We start from the raw sequence: 23373 nt of genomic DNA on the forward strand, positions 1-23373 counted from the left end.
ACCATGTTTGCCTTACAGTGGGGAGCCAATCCCTCGAGTGGAGTACAGGGCAGATGAAATTGCTACCTGGTGAGTGTTTGAGTTAAGGCAAAATCCTTTCTGGCTCAGTCCAGCTGAATTAGGAACCATGAAAGAAATAAAAGATTTTTTCCCATTACCCAGCTGTTGAGGAGTGTGCTCTGAGCAAAGAGAGAAATCAGAAAACAGCCCTGGGTTTATCCTGGGGCCTGACTAGAAGTTCAGAACTAAGGCATGGATGTTGCCTAATGGACTTTATGCAAAGAATTTTGACTGTCTGCATGGGCTTCCCTGTGAGCTAAGGGAATTCTGAGAGGAAATTCCAGGAGGTCCGTCCCTAAAGAACAAGACCATCAGGTAATGCTCTTGTTCATAATGCACAGAAAGAGGCACAGCATGGAGGAATCCTGACCCTATACTGCCATGCTGCTTGCTAACTGCTCAGTCACCTGAAAAGATCTAAGATAATCCAGGACCCTTCAGTACCATAAATCAGTTTCAGCCACTCCTCGTCTCTGAGGGTTGTGCCTAAAGTCTGTAACAGTTCCGCTCTAATGGTATGTCTAAGCCATTTTAAACCAACAGCAGTGAGCCTCCAAGCCTAGGAACAGGCTCAGGCTTCAGATCTTGAAATCCAGACTAATCCAGAACATCTTCATTGCTGCTTTTAGCCCCCTAACATGAACCCTGTAAGCCTGAGTTTGTAAACCTGGGCTCTGAGCCTGACTGCTGCAGGTTTCTATTTGCCATGTAACAAAACAAAACAGCAGTAATATTGCTCTTTAAAGACCAAAACATGATTTATTCAGTGATGACCTTTTGTGAGACAGACCAAGTTTGTCCCAAGAAAGCTCATCACTGAATAAATCATGTTGTTAGTCTTTAAAGTGCTGCATTACTGCTGTTTTGTTTTGTTTTATTAGAATACAGGCTAACCTGGCTACCTCTGTTACTATTTGCCACGTGGATGTACTCATGATAACTAGGCCGATTAATAGGAATGAAGATGCTCATCAGAGGAGAACATCTGATGTACATTTCTGGATTGACCATCTGGTGTCTCTCTTAATTGTCTAGCCCTAGTCTAATTTTTTTTATCAGGGCCAATGGACTGGATTTTTGTTCCCTCATTTTGTTAGAAGGAACTCTCTTGGCGCATCCTTGGCCCACAGTTAATTGTGCTGGTCAAGACACCCTCTGAGTTCTCCACTCCCACAGTCAGGCATCAAATATTGGTTGGAAAGCGCGCATGTCCATGTGTATGTAAATGGATACAAACTCAATGGCTTAAAAAAAATAAACCCACAAGGGAGAGGAACTGCAGCAGTAAGAGCAACAAGTCACATCTGTCCTGATGAGAGGAGTGACAGAGCTAGATCATGAATTCACAGGGTCTCTCCTACCTTTGTCTCTGAAGGAGGGAGGTTTACACCACACTGAAGAGCCTGTACCCGACTCATGCCTGCAAAGAGCACCTGGAGGCCTTTCATCTGCTAGAGAGATTCTGTGGCTACAGTGAGAACAACATCCCTCAACTGGAGGATGTCTCCCGCTTCTTGAAAGGTGGGCATGGGTGCCCTCCCAGGCCAGGAGTGGGATCACTGGGTCAAGAGGATCAGCATGTAGTGGGCATTGTAAGGCAACGTGTGAATTTGGAGGAGGGACAGCAAGTTAAGGTAAAGAAGAGCTTGCTGAGGCAGCAGATCGTGTGTATGGGATTGCAAGGTAGGGCAAACCGGGGAAAGGTCTACCGTGCTCCAAGAGGGAAGTAGTGGGGCTTGTGCAAGTGCGTGTGCTCCTCTGAGGAGCCTGAATGTGATTACAGAGGAAGGAAGGGAGCAAGCAAGGTTTGTGGACCCCAGCCTGTGAATGTGAGGTGGTGGTCTGTGTCAGTGCATTGAATTGTGGGCTTCTGAGTCTGAAGCGTAAAGAAGGGTTTGAGGGGATGTCTGGTGTGGAAATGTGTGTTCCAAGCACATGAGTGAGAATCAGCCCAAGGAACGTAGGGTCTATTGTGAAGAGTGTGTGGGCTGGGACTGAGGGTATGTCTACACAGCAACCTTATTCTGAAATCAGCTATTCTGGAAGAGCTATTCCGGACTAACTTATTTTGAAATAACACTACTACACTCTTAGCTATTTTGAAATATGGCGTCTACACATGTTCAGCCTGTTTTGAAATGAGCCATTGGATGCGGTAAGGCTTATTTCAGAATAGGCTCTATTCGTCTCAGAATGGCTACGTCTACACGTGAAGCCTACATCGAAGTAGCCTATTTCGATGTGGCGACATCGAAATAGGCTATTTCGATGAATAACGTCTACACGTCCTCCAGGGCTGGCAATGTCAATGTTCAACATCGACGTTGCGCAGCACCACATCGAAATAGGCGCTGCGAGGGAACGGCTACACGCCACAGTAGCACACATCGAAATAAGGGTGCCAGGCACAGCTGCAGACAGGGTCACAGGGCGGACTCAACAGCCAGCCGCTCCCTTAAAGGGCCCCTCCCAGACACACTTGCACTAAACAGCACAAGATCCACAGAGCCGACAACGAGTTGCAGACCCTGTGCATGCAGCATGAATCCCCCGCTGCAGCAGCAGCAGCCAGAAGCCCTGGGCTAAAGGCTGCTGCACACGGTGACCATAGAGCCCCGCACGGGCTGGAGATACAGCGTCTCTCAACCCCCCAGCTGATGGCTGCCATGGAGGACCCCACAATTTCGACGTTGCGGGACGCGGATCGTCTACACGGTCCCTACTTCGACGTTGAACGTCGAAGTAGGGCGCTATTCCGATCCCCTGATGAGGTTAGCGACTTCGACGTCTCGCCCCCTAACGTCGAAGTTAACTTCGAAATAGCACCCGACGCGTGTAGCCGCGACGGGTGCTATTTCGAAGTTAGTGCCGCTACTTCGAAGTAGTGTGCACGTGTAGACACAGCCAATGAGGCTTAGCTATTTCAGAATAAGCCAACCACTATTGTGAAATAACAGTTGCGCTTTGTAGATGTAATGGCTGTTATTTCAAAATAACTTCGCCTGGTAGACCTACCCTGATTGGCCAAGCTGTGAGATAATGGCGTATGGCCCCCATTGTACACAGTCAGTTTCAGCAGTTGCCAGTCACCATGCCCTCTCCGCCTGCTCTACTCTGAGACTGAATGGTCTCTCCCTAGATAAGTGACTGTTTGGACTATTTCAGAGAGAACTGGGTTCCAGCTCCGACCTGTAGCTGGCCTGCTGTCTGCACGGGACTTTCTCTCCAGCTTGGCCTTCAGGGTATTCCAGTGCACCCAGTACATCCGCCATGCATCCTCGCCCATGCACTCCCCAGAGCCGTGAGTATTGCCGCATACGATGCAGACTCCTCCCTGTCCTCATACTGCTCGTGGCCTGTGGGATAGTCAGGAAATGCCATTCAGCTCTCAAGCAGTGACTAACCAATCCTTCCTCTTGTCTCTCCGATGGAAGGGATTGTTGTCATGAACTTCTGGGGCATGTACCCATGCTGGCCGACAGGACCTTCGCACAGTTCTCCCAGGTAATTAGGGCAGAAGTGGGTCCCAATGCTTGGAAGCTGTTTTAGAGAATGGTGAGGGAGCACAAATCTATTCCAATCCCAACTTCCTTCACCAGGGATTACTATGGGAATCTGCATAACTATGATGGCTATAGGGGAGCTACCCCACTTAAATTGTTCCTGGAAGTATGGTTGGGAATGGCATTGGAATAGTAGCTATGAGGGAGTTTACTGCTGCCACTATCCTATCAGGAGTCATCATAGTGCATGCTAAAGGATCCCAGACTAGAGCCGCACAAAGTATCCATAGCAAACAATTTATCCAGTCGATTTAGGCCTATTTTTTTCTTCTTCTTCTTTTTCCCCCTCAAATTAGGAACAAATCAAACTTTGCATTTAATGAACATATTCACTCTTACTAAGTGTTCCTCAAATACACAGTGTGAATGTGTTTCAGCTCACAATTGTTTGTGCCCTCTCTGCTCTGAGCTGTGCTTTTTATTTCGACAGGTGACTGGCCACCTACCTCATTAGGAGTGGTAGTAGTAGTAGTTCAGGGGTGGAAATAATTTAAATTCCTTAAAGGTATTGTCATACTGCAGCTTGCCCTGGTGGGCAGCAGGGGATGGGTGTGTGTGCTCAGGGCAGCTGGCTGCGGGGGTTGTGATACAACAGTTCCTCTAAGAAATTTAAGTGTGGGGTGGAGTGCAGGGGGCTCGGGGCAGGGGTTGGGGTGGGGTGGCTACAGAAAAGGGTACAGAAGCTGCTGCTACTGGTGTTGCTCAAAATTAGCATAGTGCCCCCTGCTGCTGATTTCTGAGTGGGTGACGAGGGATGGTGTGGGAAATCCATACAACAAGGGACATCTGAGCAGGCTAGAAACCAAAGCTTTTAGTAAAATGGGACTGAAATGGACGTGAGCACAACCAACATTTCACTTTAACCCTCTTCCTTCCTTCTCTTTCTAGGATATTGGCCTGGCATCACTGGGTGCGACTGAGGAAGAGATTGAGAAACTTGCCACAGTAAGTTGTCTTTTACTCTGAAGGGATTGCTCTTTCCCTAGCCGAATCAATGAGCTTCTCCTCTTCCTTTTCCTTCTGAGGTGTCAGTGGCTGGGAGGATTCTGAAGGATGTGGTGTACTCAGGAGATGGGACAGATTCTCCTGAGTTACATACAGGGTCAGTAGAGGCCCTGAAGTCAGCTACTAAGGGCCTGTCTCCATGCACAGTATCTTCATTGTCTTTCCTCATGTATTCTCTGTTCAGTCCGCAAATGTGTCTCCATGGCACCTCTGTTAGCGTCTTTCCCATCCAGGACTCTGCCTTACATCACTGAAGAGTGTTAGTTGAGAACACAGAACTCTGGTTCTTCTTAGGTGGCCTTCTCCAGGGTGTCACATACTACCAATGAAACACTCAGGGCCTACTTGTGGGGCTGTATAGTGTCCATTGAAGTGCATGCTGGGAACATATTCTACCTCACTCGCAGTGACAGCGGTTAGTTACAAAGGACTAAAGTTTATCAGAGTTCATCCAACTGCACATTAAGTGTCATGTACATTGGCACTTCCATGTATACATCATCTGGCATCAGATTTTCAAAGATGTGGAATTTACTGTGTAGCATCTTTGGGGAGGGATTAATTTACATCCTTTCCCTTTGAGTCTGCCTGAACAAATTCCGGGTCAAGGTCAATTAACAAAAGCATTTTGTTGATGCTGAATACTCAGGGACATAAACAAAATATATAGTACATTATTCAGAGAAATCATGCGCCACCTTGGAATTATCTGGCCTTGGGCACCCATAACACAAACAACTGCTTGGAGCCCCTTGCTATGGGGCCCCCCAATAAGATCATTAACTCACTGCCTGCCTCACTACTTCCAGCAATGAATTCAGACACAGTGGCACCATGTCCCCAAATCTTCCAAAGCAGGACAGGAGTGACCGGGCAGCTCTCGCCCTGTTGTGAAGGAGGGACTTATTCTGGAGAAGGTCTCAGTCAATGCAAGTCAGATATGACAGCGATGGGCACAGTGTGCACAAACAGGCTAGAAAGATGAGAGCTGTTCCCAAAATGAATGAATGTTCTAACTGGGGTTTGTGACCAGTGACTTCTCTGTTTCCTTTCAAACCCAAGTAAAAGCCCCAGGACAACTGTTCTCTGAGTTGAACTGGCGTTGGGGAGGTGAAAGGAAAATGAAGATGTGGGAGAAAAGGAGTGACTCCTTGCCTGTTTTTCTCTTTCCTCCACAGCTCTATTGGTTTACAGTGGAGTTTGGTCTCTGCAAACAGAATGGAATAATCAAAGCTTATGGAGCTGGGCTCTTATCCTCCTATGGGGAGCTAATAGTAAGTCTGAACCTGTCCTGCCCTTCAGTGCTCAGACACATTGCCTCAAGGGACTCTTTTCCTTCTGGTTTCTTTATCTAAGCCACTTTCCTCATTTCTCTCTGAAACATGTGTACTCACCCCAGATGAGATCTCAGTTGCTCTGGGTACTAAAGTCCCTGCTCTACAGCTTCAGATGAGAGCCAGCTGGCCTTTAGCTCACGTGGTAGAGTGCAGGGCTTCAGACCCTATGCTTGCAGGCCCTATCCCTAGGGCCAGCAACCTGGGTCTGTCAGCATTACACATGCATATAAACATTCTTCTTCTCCTTTAAGCACCGGCTTTTGTTCTCGATCTTCTCAGCACTCCTTGTCGGATGAACCAGAGATCCGGGACTTTGACCCAGATGCTGCTGCTGTGCAGCCTTACCAAGATCAGAACTACCAGCCAGTGTATTTTGTATCTGAAAGCTTCAACGATGCCAAAAACAAACTCAGGTAGGATCTGGAATGGAAATGCAACCAGGGCAAGTAAATACACAGTTGATTATATCATGGCCTGCCTTCCCCTTGCATTATTCATTGGCTATACTTGGTACTTAAAGGAGGTCTCTGTCCTCACAGCACATTAGAAACCATCATTAATTAGGCCTCACAAGGCCCTGCAGGTAAGTAAGTATATTAATGCCTTCTTTAGGTGGGGATACCAAGCCACAATAAGGTTTAAGGCCACTCTGCAAAGCTCACACAGCAGGGTGGCTGACCTGCTCCCTAGCTGCCACCTCAAGACACAGGATGCCAGGGAACAGGAGCCCCACAAAATATGGAACAATTTGCCTGTTTTCTTAAAGAAGTCAGGAGACCTATGAGACAGCTTAAATAAAGGAGTGTCCTGGGAAAAATGGGACAGATGGTCACCTTAATTGGGTGGGGGTGAGCTTGGGCAGAAGAAGCAATGTTGGGGGGCACCCCTCCCCCAGCCTTCTGTGCTGCCTGGAACATGCCATATGGTGTTCTGGTGGTGGTTTAAAGGGTCTGAGGCTCTGTGTGCCACCTCTGCTGCAGTAGTCTGGGCTGGGAGCCTCAGATTTTTTGAATCGCTGGGCCTTTGCCCCACTGTCAGCTGGTCTGGTTCCTGTGCACCAAGAGAATCAAGATTTCCAAGGATGGTATGGATGCTCAGAGAACCCATATTTCTAATTATTAATATTTTCCCCATCCTGATTTGAAGCAGACCAGCACAGTTCCAACAAGACTATCATTATCAATCATGTTAACTTTTACAGTGCCCTGTCCGAGCCAGCATTCAAAGAACTATTATTCTAATCCGAGGAACAATGACAAACAGCATTCAATAGCGGCATAACTGGGAGCGTGAGGAAGATAATACAGCTGGCCAGAAAACAAAAGCTTCATTTCATGAAACAATTTGAGATATGGTTGTGTTCTACATTGGGAGGTGGGAGGAGAACTTCTGGGGAAAAAGCAAGAGAGATTGACTGGCTCATCCACACAGTGTAGCCAACAGCATGGTCATTAAAAGGGTTGTTGGGATGGTGATACACTGTGATTCAGGTCACTTTTTGGATTCAGCCAGACATTTCTTCTTGCAAAATACTGCTTTGTTGAAGAGAATACATTCCTCAAAATGAACTGCAAATGACCAGCATTTGAAACACCACAAGAGGGTGCCAGAACTTAAGGAGAGACAAATACTGCTTGGTTCTGTAAAGGCTGCTGGTAAAAACCTGTAGGTGAACCATGTATTATGCATCTTGCTCAAATATTGGCAACAATGAGAAATGGGCAAGATATTGTTTAACACCATTTGGTTATTCTAGAGGTCTTATGCTTCAGATGCTGTGCACCTGTACCTAACCTATACTGAAATTGTTTACTGGTGCCAATTATTGCCATCAGAAATAATGAATCATATAACTGGTGTTCATCAGAAATACTCTCTTTAGTGGAACAACCTTGTTCCCCCATATTTGTAAGGTTTTCAGATATGAGTGTTTGATATCAGGATCCTAATGGGGAAGGGATAGCTCAGTGTTATGGCCTGCTAAACCTGGGGTTGTGAGTTCATTTCTTAAGGAGGCCATTTATGGACTGGGGTAAATAGATGTCAGGAATGGTGCTTGGTCCTGCCAAGAGGGGAGGGGATTGGACTAGATGCCCTTCCAGTTCTAGGAGATGTGTATCTCCAATTATAAAAAGTCCGTATTTATTCAGCAGTGGAAAAGCATGTTGCTTATTTAGATTCCTAAATATTGGCACAGGAACCTAATGTCTGACAGCTAGTTTTGACAATCTTGGCCTTTGTTAACTTTTCCTCTGACCTTTATAAGGTCTTTAGCCCTCATTTGGGGTTTAGAACGTTGGGATCTATGGGTCTGATTTTTGAAAGATGCTGAAACACTCACACCTGCAACTGAAGTCAATGGGTTAATGCTGAGGCAGCTGCCGGACTACTAATTGAGAGTTGAGTAGAGACTTGGATCAGGACACTGTACTGAGAAGCCATGCCAACTTGCCCTTCACCTGCAGATTTCTAACAACACAGTCTCTCTTCCCCATAGTCCACCCTTGGTTCTAAGCTATGCAGATGTATGTCTCTCCTGGCCTGCAGAACTTGCTGTCATTCCATTCCTGAGCACAGACTATAAACTATCAGTGAAACTTTCAAGAGTACCTATGGTGCCTAACCCCCAATTAAAATCAATGGGATTTTGGTTTCAAGGTCACTAAGGTAATTTTGAAAATTTTACTTAGGGCTTCTCTACCTGAGACGTTATACTGGTCTAATGGCACGCCTATGGATAGATCACTATAGCTACATGGATCATGTCATCTGAGCACTCTTATTCAGGCATAATTTTTTTCTGGTTTAGATTAAACTGCTTCCAAAGGGTCTTAAGATCGACTGGAAAAAGGCCCTCTTATTATGGATTAAGAGCATCCACACAAGGGAGTTATGCTGATATATTTATAGCAATTTAAATTCACATGCAGGTTGAACTTCTCTAATCCAAAACTCTCTCACCTGGAAACATCCGTAATCTGCCATCATTTTAGTGGGATGACCACTTATTAAGGGTGTGGCCAAATTTTCCCAAGGTTTCATAAAGTTTATTTACAACCACCAGTCCTGCCTTTCAGTGTTTTGGGCTGCTATGTAGCTGTAATTTATCCCTAAATGTCTTCTAAGAGCCCAGTAAGTAATGAAAGTGTTGGTAGTGCTGCTAGAAAAAAATGACCTCCTCTGGTCTGGCAAATTCTCTCATCTGGCACCAGCCAGGTCCCAAGGGTGCCAGACTAGAGAGGTTCAACCTGTATTACTTTCTAGTCTCATATCTTCCCCATGTACACTAGATCTCAGTCTCCAAACACCCTAATGCCCAAAGTCTCAAAAGTATTTAAGCAATTAAGTCCAATTAAAATAATTAGTTTGCTAAATGTGAAGATCTGGGTGTTAGTCATGTTGCCCTATGCCAAAATGGATGGTGTTTTGTCATCTGCACAAGCATCCACCCAACTAGATTCACTATCACATTTGACTTAAGGCAATATTTTAACCTGTTTTCAGAGTTATCTTAGCCCAATTAAATGTGCTGAGACAAATTTGTGCCAGATGTGGTTCCGTTATGTGGAAATGGTCTCAAGTTGCAGTTGGGAAGGTCCAGGTTGAACATTAGGAAAAGCTTTTTCACTAGGAGGGTGGTGAAGCATTGGAATGGTCTACCTAGAGAAGTAATGGAGTCTCCATCCCTAGAGGTGTTTAAGTCTTGCCTTGACAAAGCCCTGGCTGGGCTGATCTGATGGGTTTGGTCCTGCCTAGGGCAGGGGCGCTGAACTTGGTGGCTTTTTTAGGTCTCTTCCAGCTCTATTGTTCTGTGATTCTATGAATGCACTAGATATATATTGAGATCACATCTTTGCCATTGTTGAAGGAAATAAATTTGATGTTGGGACAGGAACAGATTTTTTTTTTAAATTACAAAATTTTAAAATGAAAACTGTTTGAAAACAGAAAGTTTTGAAGACATTTCATGGGAGCATGCCACCCCTCATATTTTCAACCGATTCTACTCCCAGCTCCTTTATACTCCTTATATTTGCTGTCTCCCCTCCCCTTGCAGGAGCTACGCTGCACGCATCAAGCGACCCTTTGCAGTGAAATATGATCCCTACACCCACAGCATTGAGATCCTGGACAGCACACAGAAGATCCACCACTCTCTGGAGAATGTGAAGGATGAGCTTCACTCCCTAATTGATGCTCTGAATGTTATCAGTTAATATGAAAATCATGTTCCTTCTCTCACCTCTGCCACTGGGGCTTCCTCCTTCCATCATCACAGAGAAGGCACCCTGCTCTGGCACTTGGCCTCTATGTTTTCAGCCAAGTCCTGGGTGAGAGCTTCAACCCGTTCTGTCTTAGGGTTTGTACTGGTGCCCGTTGCCATTGTATCTCCACAGCCATTTAAAGAAGGAGGTTTGTATTTACAGATGATCCAGTGTGAATGGGAGTTGGAAGGATTAAGGGCCTGACCCAAACCCTGCTGACATGACTGAAATGCCTCTTGCCTACAATGGACTTTGGATCAGTCCCAAATAGACCTTCACCCAACAAACTGTGGGTCATAGACTTGAGTATAATTAAGGGAATTAAGAGCAGAAATCAGGAGTCCAGATCTCATAGGAAACAAATTTGTTTAATTAATAATAATAATAATAATAATAATAATAGTAATAATAGCAATAATAATAATAATAATAATAAACAGTAGCAGCTTTCTGAAGAACAAACAGCTCTCTATTAAATCTCCTTTTAGGGAAAAAAGGCTTCTAAGTGAATCCTACCAGCTAGGTACGAGCTTGAATTGAACTCCTAACCCAGATTAAATTTCTGAAATTGGGCTGGGCTTTTTGGGCTGGAGTAAACCACCAAAGTTCAAACAAGCTCTTGAGCTAAACTAACCTTCAAGGCCGAAATAAGCAGCTGAGCCACAGCAAACTCCTGAGCCGGGATGTGTTTCTGAGCACTGTCAGACTCCCAAGTAGAATTAGGGAGATCATATTTCCCTAGGCTAAATATGGGATGCCCGAGGTGGAGCAGATGATGACGCTTTCCTGGCACCTGAAATAGGGGACTATCCCAGCCAAAATGGGATGGATGGTCATCCTACTCAGGCAGTGGCTGCTCTGTGAGGGCTGCCGTCCTGCTGAATAGTTAAGAGGAAGTGTGTTCCCTGGCTGCAGGGGGCAGCTGTAGCTCCTGGCTACCCCATGCCTTGGGAGAGCAGGAATGGGGCTGTGGTCCCACTGAGGACCTCCACGTGCTGGTGCTCCTCCCAGCTGCCCCATGCAATGGGGAGCTGGGAGCCAAGTGCAGCTGTACCTGTCCAGCTCCCCCATGCTGCGGGGAGCCAGGTGACAGCTGTGCTGGTCAGGGTCCCAGCTTCCCCGAGCTGTGGGGAGCCAGGTGGCAGCCATGTTAGTCTGGGTCCCAGCTCCCTCAAGCTGCTGGGAACTGGGCAGCAGCTGCTCCCCCACATGAATATAGGACAATTAGCCCCTTTGTTAAAATAAATCAGGACTCCTTCCTGGTGCCAAAAATTCGGGGCTGTCCTGGCCAAAATGGGACAGATGGTCACTCAGAATAGAAGTGAACTCTGAGCTACATCAGACCACAACCATCAGCCCAGAACTGGCGCAGCCTTCTGACCAGACTGAGCTTCCAGTCTGGAGTGACTTCCTTGGATTTAGTAGTCAGTTTAACAGAACCTTAGCCCCACCGCTAGTAGCATCTGGCCAATCAGCCCCCTCCTCCTAACCCAAAATGGAGTCTCATATCTAGTAGCAAACATTGTGGCCTTTTCTGGGTTGCAGAAAAACTCTACAAAGGTATAAGCCCAAGCTACAAACACCTAAAATCTATGGTCCTCAGGATAAGGATAATTAGAAGGCAGGAAAGATAAACTAACCCTTCACTCTATTTGCCTACCTCCCATTGAGATTCATTAAGGGATTGTAATGCAGCCAACACACATCACCCCTTTAACCCATTCAGAGAGTCACATGGGCATAGGGTGCCCCATGCTTAGTCTGTTCAATGGCAGACAAATATCTTCAAAAGGATATGTTAGTCTGCATTCAGCCATGCTAACAGAATGGAGTAGTTTAACTATTTTACATTGTTCAAATACAAGACACAACTGAATACATACATATTTACTGTTGCGCCATTGTCTCGTTTCTCTCCCCTCCCTGCAATCAAGCAGGCTGAGGAGAAGGACCATCAAGGGTCAAAGGTGCCTTAGTAGGAGTGATTGATGTTTTGATTCAGCAAAGTGCTTAAGCACATGCTTAACGTTAAGCATGTAGGTAATCTCATCCATGGTAATCTTTGCATTGACTTTGGATGTGTTAGCTCTCACCCACTGTGAGATTGCTCAATGCTTACAGTGTAGCACGTTCTTAAGTGCTCTGGGCTCAAGCATGGGAGCTACAGTGCCAGTTCCCCAGGCCTCATGACAGGTAGAGGCAGTTTGTAGAAATATGACCTAGAGGCTGAACAAGCAACTGGTCACTGTTTTAACCCTCCTTTAAATAAAGCATGCTGGCAAGAGGAGTCCTGAGGCAGGGATGAGAAGGAAGATGCAAAGCCGTCATCTGATTCAGCCTTTAATTTATTCACTGATCTATGTGTATACTAATGCCTCAATGAATGGTTCTCTCACTGTTGCTGCTGCCTTGGATGGACCTGCCAGTCTGTGTAAAGAAAGTCTATTTATTTTTCAGTTTTCATGCTGCTGCTCACATATTATTAATAATAAAGATTATATTTCTGATCTAGCATCTTGGCTTTGGCTTCTGTGTCTTTTCTCCTTTCCTGATTCAGGCCTGGCCCCATGGTTACTGGCAGGACACAAACATGACAAGGATCCATTAAGGCAAAAGATCTCCAACTTGCCCTTTATATAGAACATTGACTTAAGATATGAAAAGTGAACCATTGTGTCCTGGGGAACAAGCTTTCTTGTTGCCTTCCCAGCGTGTTTTTAATTATACAGTTACTCACAGACAGGGTGACCGTCCTGTATTTCAGGCGCTGGAAAGATGTCCCAACTTATTTTAACAAAGGGGTTAATTGCCCCATTTTTGGCCCCTACTGGTGCGCAGGCATAGCTGTTGGCTGGAGAACACATACTCGCTTGCTTTCTGGCCCCACCAGATGGAGCCAGGAGGGGGCCATGCAGAATGAAGGGTATGTTGGAGCTCTGGGGGTGGCTGCCCCTCCTTCCCAGCTCCTCGAGGCACAGGGAAGCAGGGAACCCGCTCCCGAGGCTGCCACCTGGCTCCTAACTCTTCATGCCTTGTGGGAGCTGGGAGGATCACCGGTGTGGCTGCCTCCTGGCTCCCAGAGGTGTGGAGAAGCTGGGAGCAAACTGGCATGGTTGCTGCCTGGCTTCCGGTGGCTTGGGGAAGATGGGAGTAGTACTGGTGCAGCTGCTACCTGCTCCCAGAAGTGTGGGGAAGCCGGGAGTACACCAGCATGGCTGCTGCTCCATTCCCAGTACCCCAAGGTGTGGGGCAGCTGGGGAGGTCCCCGAAGCTGGCAGCCCTTGGTAGCTGCAGCCTGGGAGCTGTCCCCCCCATCCCATATTTGGGGTAGGGAGATATGGTCACCCTAATCCTTGCAGATGACTTATTGAGCATCTAGGGATGACCATGAACAACCTAGTAATGTCATAACAGGTGCACTAGTATGGGAACAGTCAAATGTTACTAACTGTAATAACAAAGTGATTCTGATGGGAAAGAATAAAAGCACTGGCTGCTGCAGTTTTACTGTCTATGGCTAGACCTGCTCTAAACAGATCTACGGTGAGGCAAGTAGTAGCAGAAGTGGGAAATTACAGAGACCTAAAAGTGGCATGTACCTTTCTGAATCAGTTTGTTGGGTTAGATCAGGCCCAAATCTCTGCACAAACCAGAGCAGTTACACGTTTCAGCTTTTTATGAAAGAGGATTTTGTCCTGAAATTATTTAAAGGTACTTCCCAGGAAATACTGGCGTTTTAGCAAACAAAAAATGTTCCAAAGAATATTTTTAAAATAATTGTATATATTATTATTCTTCAGTGACATCTTTCAAAAAAGGGTGACAGGTGGCTTTGTTGTTCCACAATGGCAATCCATGAACCAAAAGTTCTGCCTACTATTTGTCAGACCGTGTGTGTGTGTGTGTGTGTGTGTGTGTGTATATTCATGTAAGCACTTGTGAACTGATTTGAATAAAATAACAGCTGATCTAAACCACCAATCAAAATTTTACTCAAGCTCAAATCTTCTCTCTCTCTCTTTTTATTTTATTTTATTTTTATTTTAAGAGAGAGAGGCTAAGAAATGTTCTGGACATTCCTTTATTAGTTTTCAATAGTCCAGCTCAATGGTTTCTCTAATCTTTTCCATCCACGTGCAGATTTTTTCCATCCATGTGTGGAATACATTTTCTCTGTGCGCCTGGGCATGTGCTAATGTGCATGACCAGTACAAACCAAAGCCTAGCTGTGGGCACTCTGCTAATTAGCTAGGCAATATTTGAACCTCTGCTAAAGGGCCGCATGAGCATTGAGCTTACAGAGAACCCTTGTCTAGTTCCTTTGCAGCTGTGCATTATGATGTTTGGGACTGCAAGCCAAAGTCCTACAGAAAAGCTGGTCTTGTGCTATTCCTGGCATAGCAAAAAGCAGGAAGTATCAGACAACTCATAAAAATGCCAGACTGAAAAAATTCAGTCCAATTTTGCTGACTAACTAGGCTTGGAGAGATCACATAAGGATTCATAATTAAACAGATGTAAACACTGCCTACAAAATGAAGTCATATAGCATTGTTGAGCTCTCAACATACAACTTCCATTACAATCTAAGCAAACACATCACAATTATTTTACAGCATGTTTTGTAGGCTCAAATGAATAAAATGAGATTCTAGGGGTCAAATGTTTAAGCTTGTGCACCATTTTATATAGACCTGCCTTGCATAGCTACATATTGGTATATGTGCATGAGCATATGTGCATATATTTGACTTGCATATACTCAGTGGGTATTTAAACTCACACATTGTGTCTCAGTGGTACTGCTAATGGAGGATTTTTGCATGGGCTGGTTTCAAAACCCATGTTTATCTACCTCCCCCTCGCCATCTGAACCACCCAAACCCTGGCACTAAACAACCCAGAATTTTGAAGAGCTTGGATCCCATTCTAAATTCACCATTCCAACCCCTGGATACAATTTATCTGAGAATGTTGGCTCATCCAACCCTAACCCAGCCAACCAACCTCTGAACCTTTAGAGGTTTGCCCTGCATTGACAAAGACAGAGAGGTGTACATACATTGCTATATAATCTGCCAGCGATTCAGCCAACGGGAGGCTGGAAGTGCTAATCAGGAATAAAACACAGGTGCTTTTTGAGATGCGAGCCAAAGGGATGGCAGATGGGTGACTCAGACTTAAGCAGGAGCCATCTTAATTGGTCTTGTTGGAAAAACAATGATGTAAGATACATTTTTATCCTTGCTGTTAATCCCTCTTATCCTTTCATTATTTATGGTGATTTGCAATGTCTATGTAACTGAGCAACGAAATGATTTGAAAAATATTTTAGGGCCTGGGAAGTATTAAGTATCCTGCTCTGATGTAATAATAACCTGGGAATGAGGAAAATAGTGAGAATGGGGAGTTGTTCATTCTGAGTCCACTGAGGTCAGCCCTAACTAATGCTTCTGCCTCCCTTTGGGGGCACAGGCAAGATAAAAAAGACAACAATGTCAGAGCAAAGTACTGGGCCCCTCGATTTATAGCTAAGGCCAAACCACTAACGAACAGATTGGAGCTCTCTTTCTAAACACTGATAAGAGCTGAGAGGAGGTGACTTTGAACTAATGGGAGCAGATCCTCAGCAGGAGTAAATCGGGGGAGCCCCCACCGTTGGCGATAACCCAATGCCTCAAATCAATTCCACACAACCATGTGAGCAAGAAGGATGCTGAAGTGCCAGATGCAGGCTGCACAGCTGACAGCCTAGGGAGAGGCAGAGCTGAGAATCTCCTGTTCTTCACTAGCCATCTCCCCTAAGGGACTAGCGATTCATGTGCCTGTCTCCAACCAAACCACTCTCCAGTCTGCCACTGACTTAGTTGCTGTGGCCCCTGTAATACTAAGAGTTCTTATCAATGGGATTTACACCTCATTGTCTAGGTACCCAGTAAACCAGTAGTTAAAATCTACCTACCAGTTATTGCTGGGCCGCTGAGCCCTAAGTACTCAAAACAATCCATTTACCCAGAGATTATTATTGATATCTGAGTCCTGAGGGATTTGATCAATTTCCAGACTAATTTGGGAATGTCTTAAAAAGACATTCTCTGTGTGTGTACATGATGGAATTAACCCCTCTGTATAACCTCACAGTGTTCCGCAGGGCCAGTGGTTATCCAAGAGGTCAGTGTAACTGATGCTACATAAAGTTATGGATAAAATAATCTAATTGCGGGAACAAGCCTGAAAACAGCACTCATCCCTCCCTAGTTCTCAGTTCACCCATCTGTAAACAGGGCTAAATAATATCCCTGACCCTGCCTTGTAAAGTGCTTTCAGATTGGCTAATGAAATATTATCAGAGCTAGGTTTTATTAAGAAATCCAATTAGCACAATGGCCTTAAAGTCATGCTGAAGGATGAACTGGTTTATTTGCAGTATGATACACTAAATGCAATGTTATGCTTAAGTTAAAGTACAATCCTCCTCACCGATCCAGTCTTCCATTGCAAATAACCCAATCTTCTACTTTATTGCTTTATAAGCAAGCAGCAAGGTGCTGATGATGATATTGACGGAGAGACTGAGACTGCAGATAGAAGAACATCTAGCAGATGAGCAAGAGGGATTCAGGAAAAATAGAAGTACCATACAGCAGATATTGTCACTAAGATTGAGAGCAGGGCAAGCTCAAAGAAAGAACAAGAACATCTATAATTGCTTCGTTGAATTTCAGAAGGCATTTGACTGTATGGCTACATCTACACGTGAAGCCAACATCGAAAAAGCTTATTTCGATGTAGCAACATCGAAATAGGCTATTTCGATGAGTAACGTCTACACGTCCTCCAGGGCCGGCAACGTCGATGTTCAACTTCGACGTTGCGCGGCACCACATCGAAATAGGCGCTGCGAGGGTACGTCTACATGCCAAAGTAGCACACATCGAAATAAGGGTGCCAGGCACAGCTGCAGACAGGGTCACAGGGCGGACTCAACAGCAAGCCACTCCCTTAAAGGGCCCCTCCCAGACACAGTTGCACTAAACAACACAAGATACACAGAGCCGACAACTGGTTGCAGACCCTGTGCCTGCAGCATGGATCCCCAGCTGCCGCAGAAGCAGCCAGAAGCCCTGGGCTAAGGGCTGCTGCCCACGGTGACCATAGAGCCCCGCAGGGGCTGGAGAGAGAGCATCTCTCAACCCCCCAGCTGATGGAGGACCCAGCAATTTCGACGTTGCGGGACGCGGATCGTCTACACGGTCCCTACTTCAACGTTGAACGTCGAAGTAGGGCGCTATTCCGATCCCCTCATGAGGTTAGCGACTTCGACGTCTCGCCGCCTAACGTCGAAGTTAACTTCGAAATAGCGCCTGACCCGTGTAGCCGCGACGGGCGCTATGTCGAAGTTAGTGCCGCTACTTCGAAGTAGCGTGCACGTGTAGACACAGCTTATAGCTCAGAAAGTGACATGGATAGTGTTGGAGTTCTACAGAGTAGATAGCAGACTGATACGGTTATTGAAGGATATCAACAACAATGCAGAGGCAGCACTGAGAACACATGGAAAGTTGGGTTAGAACGAGTGGAGGTATGAGACAAGGAGATCAGATATCACAGAGTATCTTCATCACACACCTAAGCTGTGTCTACACGTGCATGCTACTTCGAAGTAGCGGCACTAACTTTGACGTTAGGCGGCGAGACGTCGAAGTCGCTAACCTCATGAGGGGATCGGAATAGCGCCCTACTTCGACGTTCAATGTCGAAGTAGGGACTGTGCAGACGATCCGCGTCCCACAACGTCGAAATTGCCGGGTCCTCCATGGCGGCCATCAGCTGGGGGGTTGAGAGACGCTCTCTCCAGCCCCTCAGCTCACTGGTGGCCGCGTGGAGCGGCCCCTTAAAGGTCCCCTCCCCCTCCCTTCCTCTGCAGGAAGCTGAGGGAACGTGCAGGCTGTAGCCTGCACACACGGCCAGCCTGCACCACCCTCAGCCCCACACAGCTGCGATGGCTGGCCGGCAGCCCCCCCCAGCGCCCCCAGGTGACCCCCCCACAAGGGGAGCCAGGGCAGCCAGGCTGGCAAGCGGCAGCGGGGCCCCTCCTGGACGGAGGCCGAGCTGCGTGACCTGCTGGGGCTCTGGAGAGAGGAGGAGGTGCTCCAGGTAATGGGGAGCAAGAGGCGGAACGCGGATGCGTTCGCTCGGCTGGCCGACGGCCTGACTGCCCGGGGTCACCCTGCCCACACTCCTGACCACGTCAGGAGTAAGGTCAAGGAGCTGCAGCAGGGTTACTCCCAGGCCCGGGATGCGGCCAGCCGATCTGGGGCCGCCCCCATCACTTGCCCCTTTTACAGGGAGCTCAGGGACATCCTGGGCTCCCGGCACACCTCCTCCCCTCCGGCCACCCTTGACACCTCGGCCGATGAGCCTCAGCAGGCCCTGCAGACGGAGTCCGCCCCGGAGGCAAGCCCTGCACCCCGGGGGCCCCCCCCGGAGGCCACCCCTGGGACATCGCGGCAGAAGGAGGATGGGGGGGGGCTCCTCCTCCGCAGAATCCGGGCTGCAGATCCTCCTCCTGCCATCCCGGAGCAGCAGCAGGGCCTCCGCCCCCCGAGGATCTCCGGACCGTGGGAGCGGACCTACAGGTAGGTACCCCCCTCTGGTGGACACCCCTGGGCTTGAGGGGCGGGGGTAAAAGATATGTGTCCAGGGCCCCCCACATGCTCACATGGCCATGGCCCCAAGGACACCAGGGCCATGGCCCTCACAGCACTGCATCCATCAGCCCCTGCCCCCCCCCACCCCGCATGACAGTGCCATGCCCCATCCCCGGGCCAGGGGGGAGCGGAACCTCGAGGGGCCCCCGGGAGGAGGGGGTGGGACACCCCGCAGAAGCAGCATGTGATGGAGTGGGGGGGGTGCCAAAGGGAGACTCAGGCTACATATGAGCAACCAGAGCCGAATAGCTCCCGGGGCAAAGGAGGATCCTGGCGCTACAGCTGGCAGGTGACACCTCTGCCCTGAACAAACAGGAGGGAGGAGCCGAGCTGGCTTGGACTTGGGGGGCGAGGGCGGGGGACACAGGTAGAGGCTAGGGGAAGGGAGAGCTGGAAGGCAGCCAGCCTGAGGAGGGGGAAAGCTGCATCCCCGAGGGGCACCCCTTGGGGTCTTCTCCCCAGGATGGGTTGGAAGGACTGTCTCTTCCGACAGCTGGTGCTGTCACTCCTGGGAAAAACTGGGCATCTGTGGCCTAAGAAACCTCTCCTGCTCTCAGACCCTGGGGGGTGAAGTGAGAGTCGCTCCCACCAGGGGATGGGGTGCAGGGCAGGGGGACCCCTGAACCCCATCCATCACAGCAGCATCTCCCGGGGACGGGGATGGGGAACCTGCAGCACAGGGCTGGGGGGACAAAGGCCACAGCTCGGGGCCCACACTAATGCCTGTCTCCATTCTTCTTCCCCCCCTCCTCTCCTGTGTCCTGCACCTGCACCATCAGAAGGACCGGAAGAGAGCACCGGCGAGGCGTCAGTCGTCCCCGAGAGCCCTCCGGGACCATCGCTCCGGGGCAGCCCCTCGGCCGAGGACCAACCGGCCCCAAGGCGGGCTAGACGGCGGACCCCGCGCCACCAACCGCCGACGGCACCGGACCCCCAGCTGCTGGTCATCCACCGTCGGCAGCTGGAGGTCGCGGAGCAGCACCTCCAGCTGCAGGAGCGGGTGCTGGCCTGGCGCCAGGAGGCATGGGGGGCCTACATGGAGACATTTAACCGCTTGGTGGACTACCTGGCCCCCCATGCCGCGCCGGCCGCAACATCGCCCGCCTTGCCTGCTCCTGCAGCCCCACCACCAGCTGCTCCGCCCGTCGCCGTCCCGTCCGCCATTGCCCCGCCACCCACCAGCGAGGGCCGGAGCACCGAGGGACCCCTGGAGCCACCTGACACTCGCCGGCCACCATACCTTCCAGTCCAGCCCGCTCCCACCCAGCCACGGACCAGGCTGCGACCGCGGCGGGGCTCCCAGCCGCCAACGCCCGGTGCCGGGCTATAGGGGCGAAAGGCCTGGGACGTGGCCCCCCCCCTTGTATATAGTTGGACCATGTTGTTTTCGGCCCCCAGTTTGCCCCGTCCCCCCCATGTAAATAGTTCTCCCCTTTATCCTCCCTGGTTTTCTTTTTATTATTGCAGACAGTTGTTTCTTTGTATTGTTTTATTTTTGTACATATTGCTTTTGTTCAACGTTTGTACATAGTTTTTGGTTTGTGATTCAAATATTTATTTACAGTTAAAAAAAAAAGGTTCGGAAAGAAAAAAAAAAGTTTACACTCAGCCACAAGTGCGTGCTGTCATTTGTCCAGGACAAGTGGGAGGGGGGTGCGGTGGGGTGCTCCATGGTGCAGGCGTTGGGGCAGGAGTGTGGGGGAGGAAGGGGCGGGCAGTAGGGGGCCTGGGCAGAGTTCACCCCACGGCCTGTTCATCAAAGTGGGCCCGCAGGACCTCCCGGACCCGGGTCCCCTCGGGGTCCACCTGCCGACTGGGGGCAGCAGGTGGCTGGACGTGTGCCCTGCCGGCCTCCGCAGCCCAGCCCTGGAAAAAAGTCTCCCCCTTGCTCTCGACCAAATTGTGCAGGGCGCAGCAGGCACCCACAATCTGGGGGATGTTGTTGGGGCCTGCATCCAGGCGGGTCAGGAGACATCTCCAGCGTCCCTTCAGGCGGCCAAATGAGCGCTCCACCACCTGGTGCGCGTGGTTCAGGCACTCGTTGAAGCGCTCCTGGCTAGCGGAGAGATGGCCCGTGTAGGGGTGCATGAGCCAGGGCCGGAGCGGGTATGCCGCATCTGCAATGACGCAGAAGGGCATGGTGGTGTCCCCCAGAGGGATCTCCCGCTGGGGGATGTAGGTCCCCGCCTCCAGCCGGCGGCACAGGCCCGAGTTCCGGAAAACCTGGGCGTCGTGGGTGCTGCCAGGCCAGCCCACATAAATGTCCTGGAAACGTCCCCGGCTGTCCACCAAGGCCTGGAGGACGACAGAATGGTAGCCCTTTCGATTCAGGTATCGTCCTCCACTGTGATGCGGGGCGTGGATGGGGATGTGAGTCCCAGCCAGAGCCCCGAAGCAGTTGGGGAAGCCCAGGGTGGCAAAGGCGGCGATGTTGGCATCTGGGTCCCCCAGCCTCATGAGCCTGTGCAGGAGCATGGCGTTGATGGCACGCACAACCTGCAGAGAAAGCACATGGGACAGCACCAATGAGGGGTGAGCAGGGTGTGCATGGCCCTGCCCTGCCCTGCCCTCCCCCCGTGGGTTCTCTTACCTCCATGAGGACAGCCCCGACGGTGGCCTTGCCGACACCAAACTGCTGGCCCACGGATCGGTAGCTGTCTGGAGCGGCCAGCTTCCAGACAGCGATGCCGACCCGTTTCTGCACTGTGAGGGCACGCCGCTTGGCGGTGTCCTGGTGCCTGAGTGCGGGGGTGAGCCACTGGCACAGCTCCAGAAATGTCTGCCGGCTCATCCTGAAGTTCCTGAGCCAGCGGTCGTCGTCCCACTCCCCAAGCACCAGCCGCTCCCACCAGTCGGTGCTGGTGGGGTAGCTCCACAGCCGCCGGCGTGTGAGGCGGGGAGGGGGCGGGGTGCTGCAGGGGTAGGGGTTGAGCCCTGCTGCCCTGGGGACATCTCCTCCTCTGGGGCAAGGAGGTGCTCAGCTGCCTCCCGCATGGCACGGAGCAGGGCAAGCCCTGCTCCTGCCGGGAGGGCTGGGTGGACCTCTAGCTGCTGCTGCTGCTGCTGCTGCTGGGGGCCCATGACTGCGGCGCCCGGGGTCTGTGTGCCTATGGCTCCTCAGACCGCGTGCTGTGCAGGCTGAGTGTATGTGGGAGGGGCCCTTTAAGGGAGCGGCTAGCTGTTGCCCCGGAAGCGCTAGTCCGCCCTGTGACCCTGTCTGCAGCTGTGCCTGGCATCCCTATTTCGATGTGTGCTACTTTGGCGTGTAGACGTTCCCTTGCTGCGCCTATTTCGATGTTGGGCTGCGCAACGTCGAAGTTGAACATCGACGTTGCCGGCCCTGGAGGACGTGTAGACGCTATTCATCGAAATAGCCTATTTCGATGTCGCCACATCGAAATAGGCTACTTCGATGTAGGCTTCACGTGTAGACGTAGCCGTAGAGAGGCTGATTAACAAGATCAAGGAAGAGGTAGAAGGGATATCTGTACATGGGATGATAATCAACTTGAGGGTCATGGATGATACAGCTATCATTGAAGAAGATGAAGAGAAATGACAGAGAACAGTGCAAGTGCTAAGCAAGGAAGGGAAGTGGTATGGACTCATTATGAACACTGATAAAACAAAAACCATGGTATTTGGAGATAAGGAAATAGGAAGGAAGATCAGTGTAGGCAGGATCAAACTAGAGAATGCAGAGACGTTCATATAACTGGGGAGCAACATAACATATGATCTAGATCAGTGGTTCTTAACCTTTACAGCACCCCTTTGGTTCTCAAAATTTGTTCTCATGCCCCTCATCAAAAATCAAATATGTTCATGCACCTCTTATGAAAAATGGAGATGGGGGAGGGCTATATACTTTCAAATGCATACTAAATATATTTAAATTATATAATGTTAATAAATGTATAGGTTTGACAAACCAAAGTAGTTGTACTTACTTGCCCGTGCTTAATCTGTGTTTTCGATGATTTACCTTTCAAAAAAATCTGGGATGTCTCACACCCCCAGAAATGGCATCACATACTCCCAGTGGGTGTGTGCACTCCAGGTTAAGAACCACTGATCTAGAGTCTAATAAGGAAATAGCAACTAGAAAAGCAAAAGCAAGAGCAAGTTTGAAGGTGATGCATAAGATCTGGAAAAGCAAAGCAATTAGGTTAGGAATGAAGCTGAGTGTCTTGAAAATGTGTATATTCAGCAGCATGTTGTATGGATGTGAGATATGGGTGATAACAAAAGATTCAAAAAGGAGGATTTTGGCATTTGAGAGGAGTTCTTATAGAAAGATTCTGAGAATGGGATGGATGCAGAAGGTCACCAACAAGTAATTAAATAGGAAGATACAGCTGAAAGAGAACCTACTGGAGAAGTTTATATAACAGAAGTTACAGCTAGTCAGGCATAGCTGCAGAATGAATGA

General features: G+C 49.1%; 1 protein-coding gene across 2 annotated transcripts in view; it reads left to right on the plus strand.

The window, feature by feature from the left end:
* The window catches only part of TH (tyrosine hydroxylase), a 33314-nt gene extending 23132 nt beyond the window's left edge, over positions 1–10182 (plus strand). For both annotated transcript variants that reach the window (XM_074995982.1, XM_074995983.1), the window contains exons 6-13: positions 19–69; positions 1436–1581; positions 3226–3361; positions 3495–3564; positions 4512–4568; positions 5807–5902; positions 6245–6378; positions 10023–10182. In XM_074995982.1, coding sequence (XP_074852083.1) covers positions 19–69; positions 1436–1581; positions 3226–3361; positions 3495–3564; positions 4512–4568; positions 5807–5902; positions 6245–6378; positions 10023–10182 — 850 coding nt within the window. The remainder of the gene's footprint in view (positions 1–18; positions 70–1435; positions 1582–3225; positions 3362–3494; positions 3565–4511; positions 4569–5806; positions 5903–6244; positions 6379–10022) is intronic.
* The last annotated feature ends 13191 nt before the right edge of the window (positions 10183–23373 follow it).

The sequence above is a fragment of the Carettochelys insculpta genome, chromosome 6 (genome assembly GCF_033958435.1).
Source record: "Carettochelys insculpta isolate YL-2023 chromosome 6, ASM3395843v1, whole genome shotgun sequence".
Classification (NCBI taxonomy): domain Eukaryota; kingdom Metazoa; phylum Chordata; order Testudines; family Carettochelyidae; genus Carettochelys; species Carettochelys insculpta.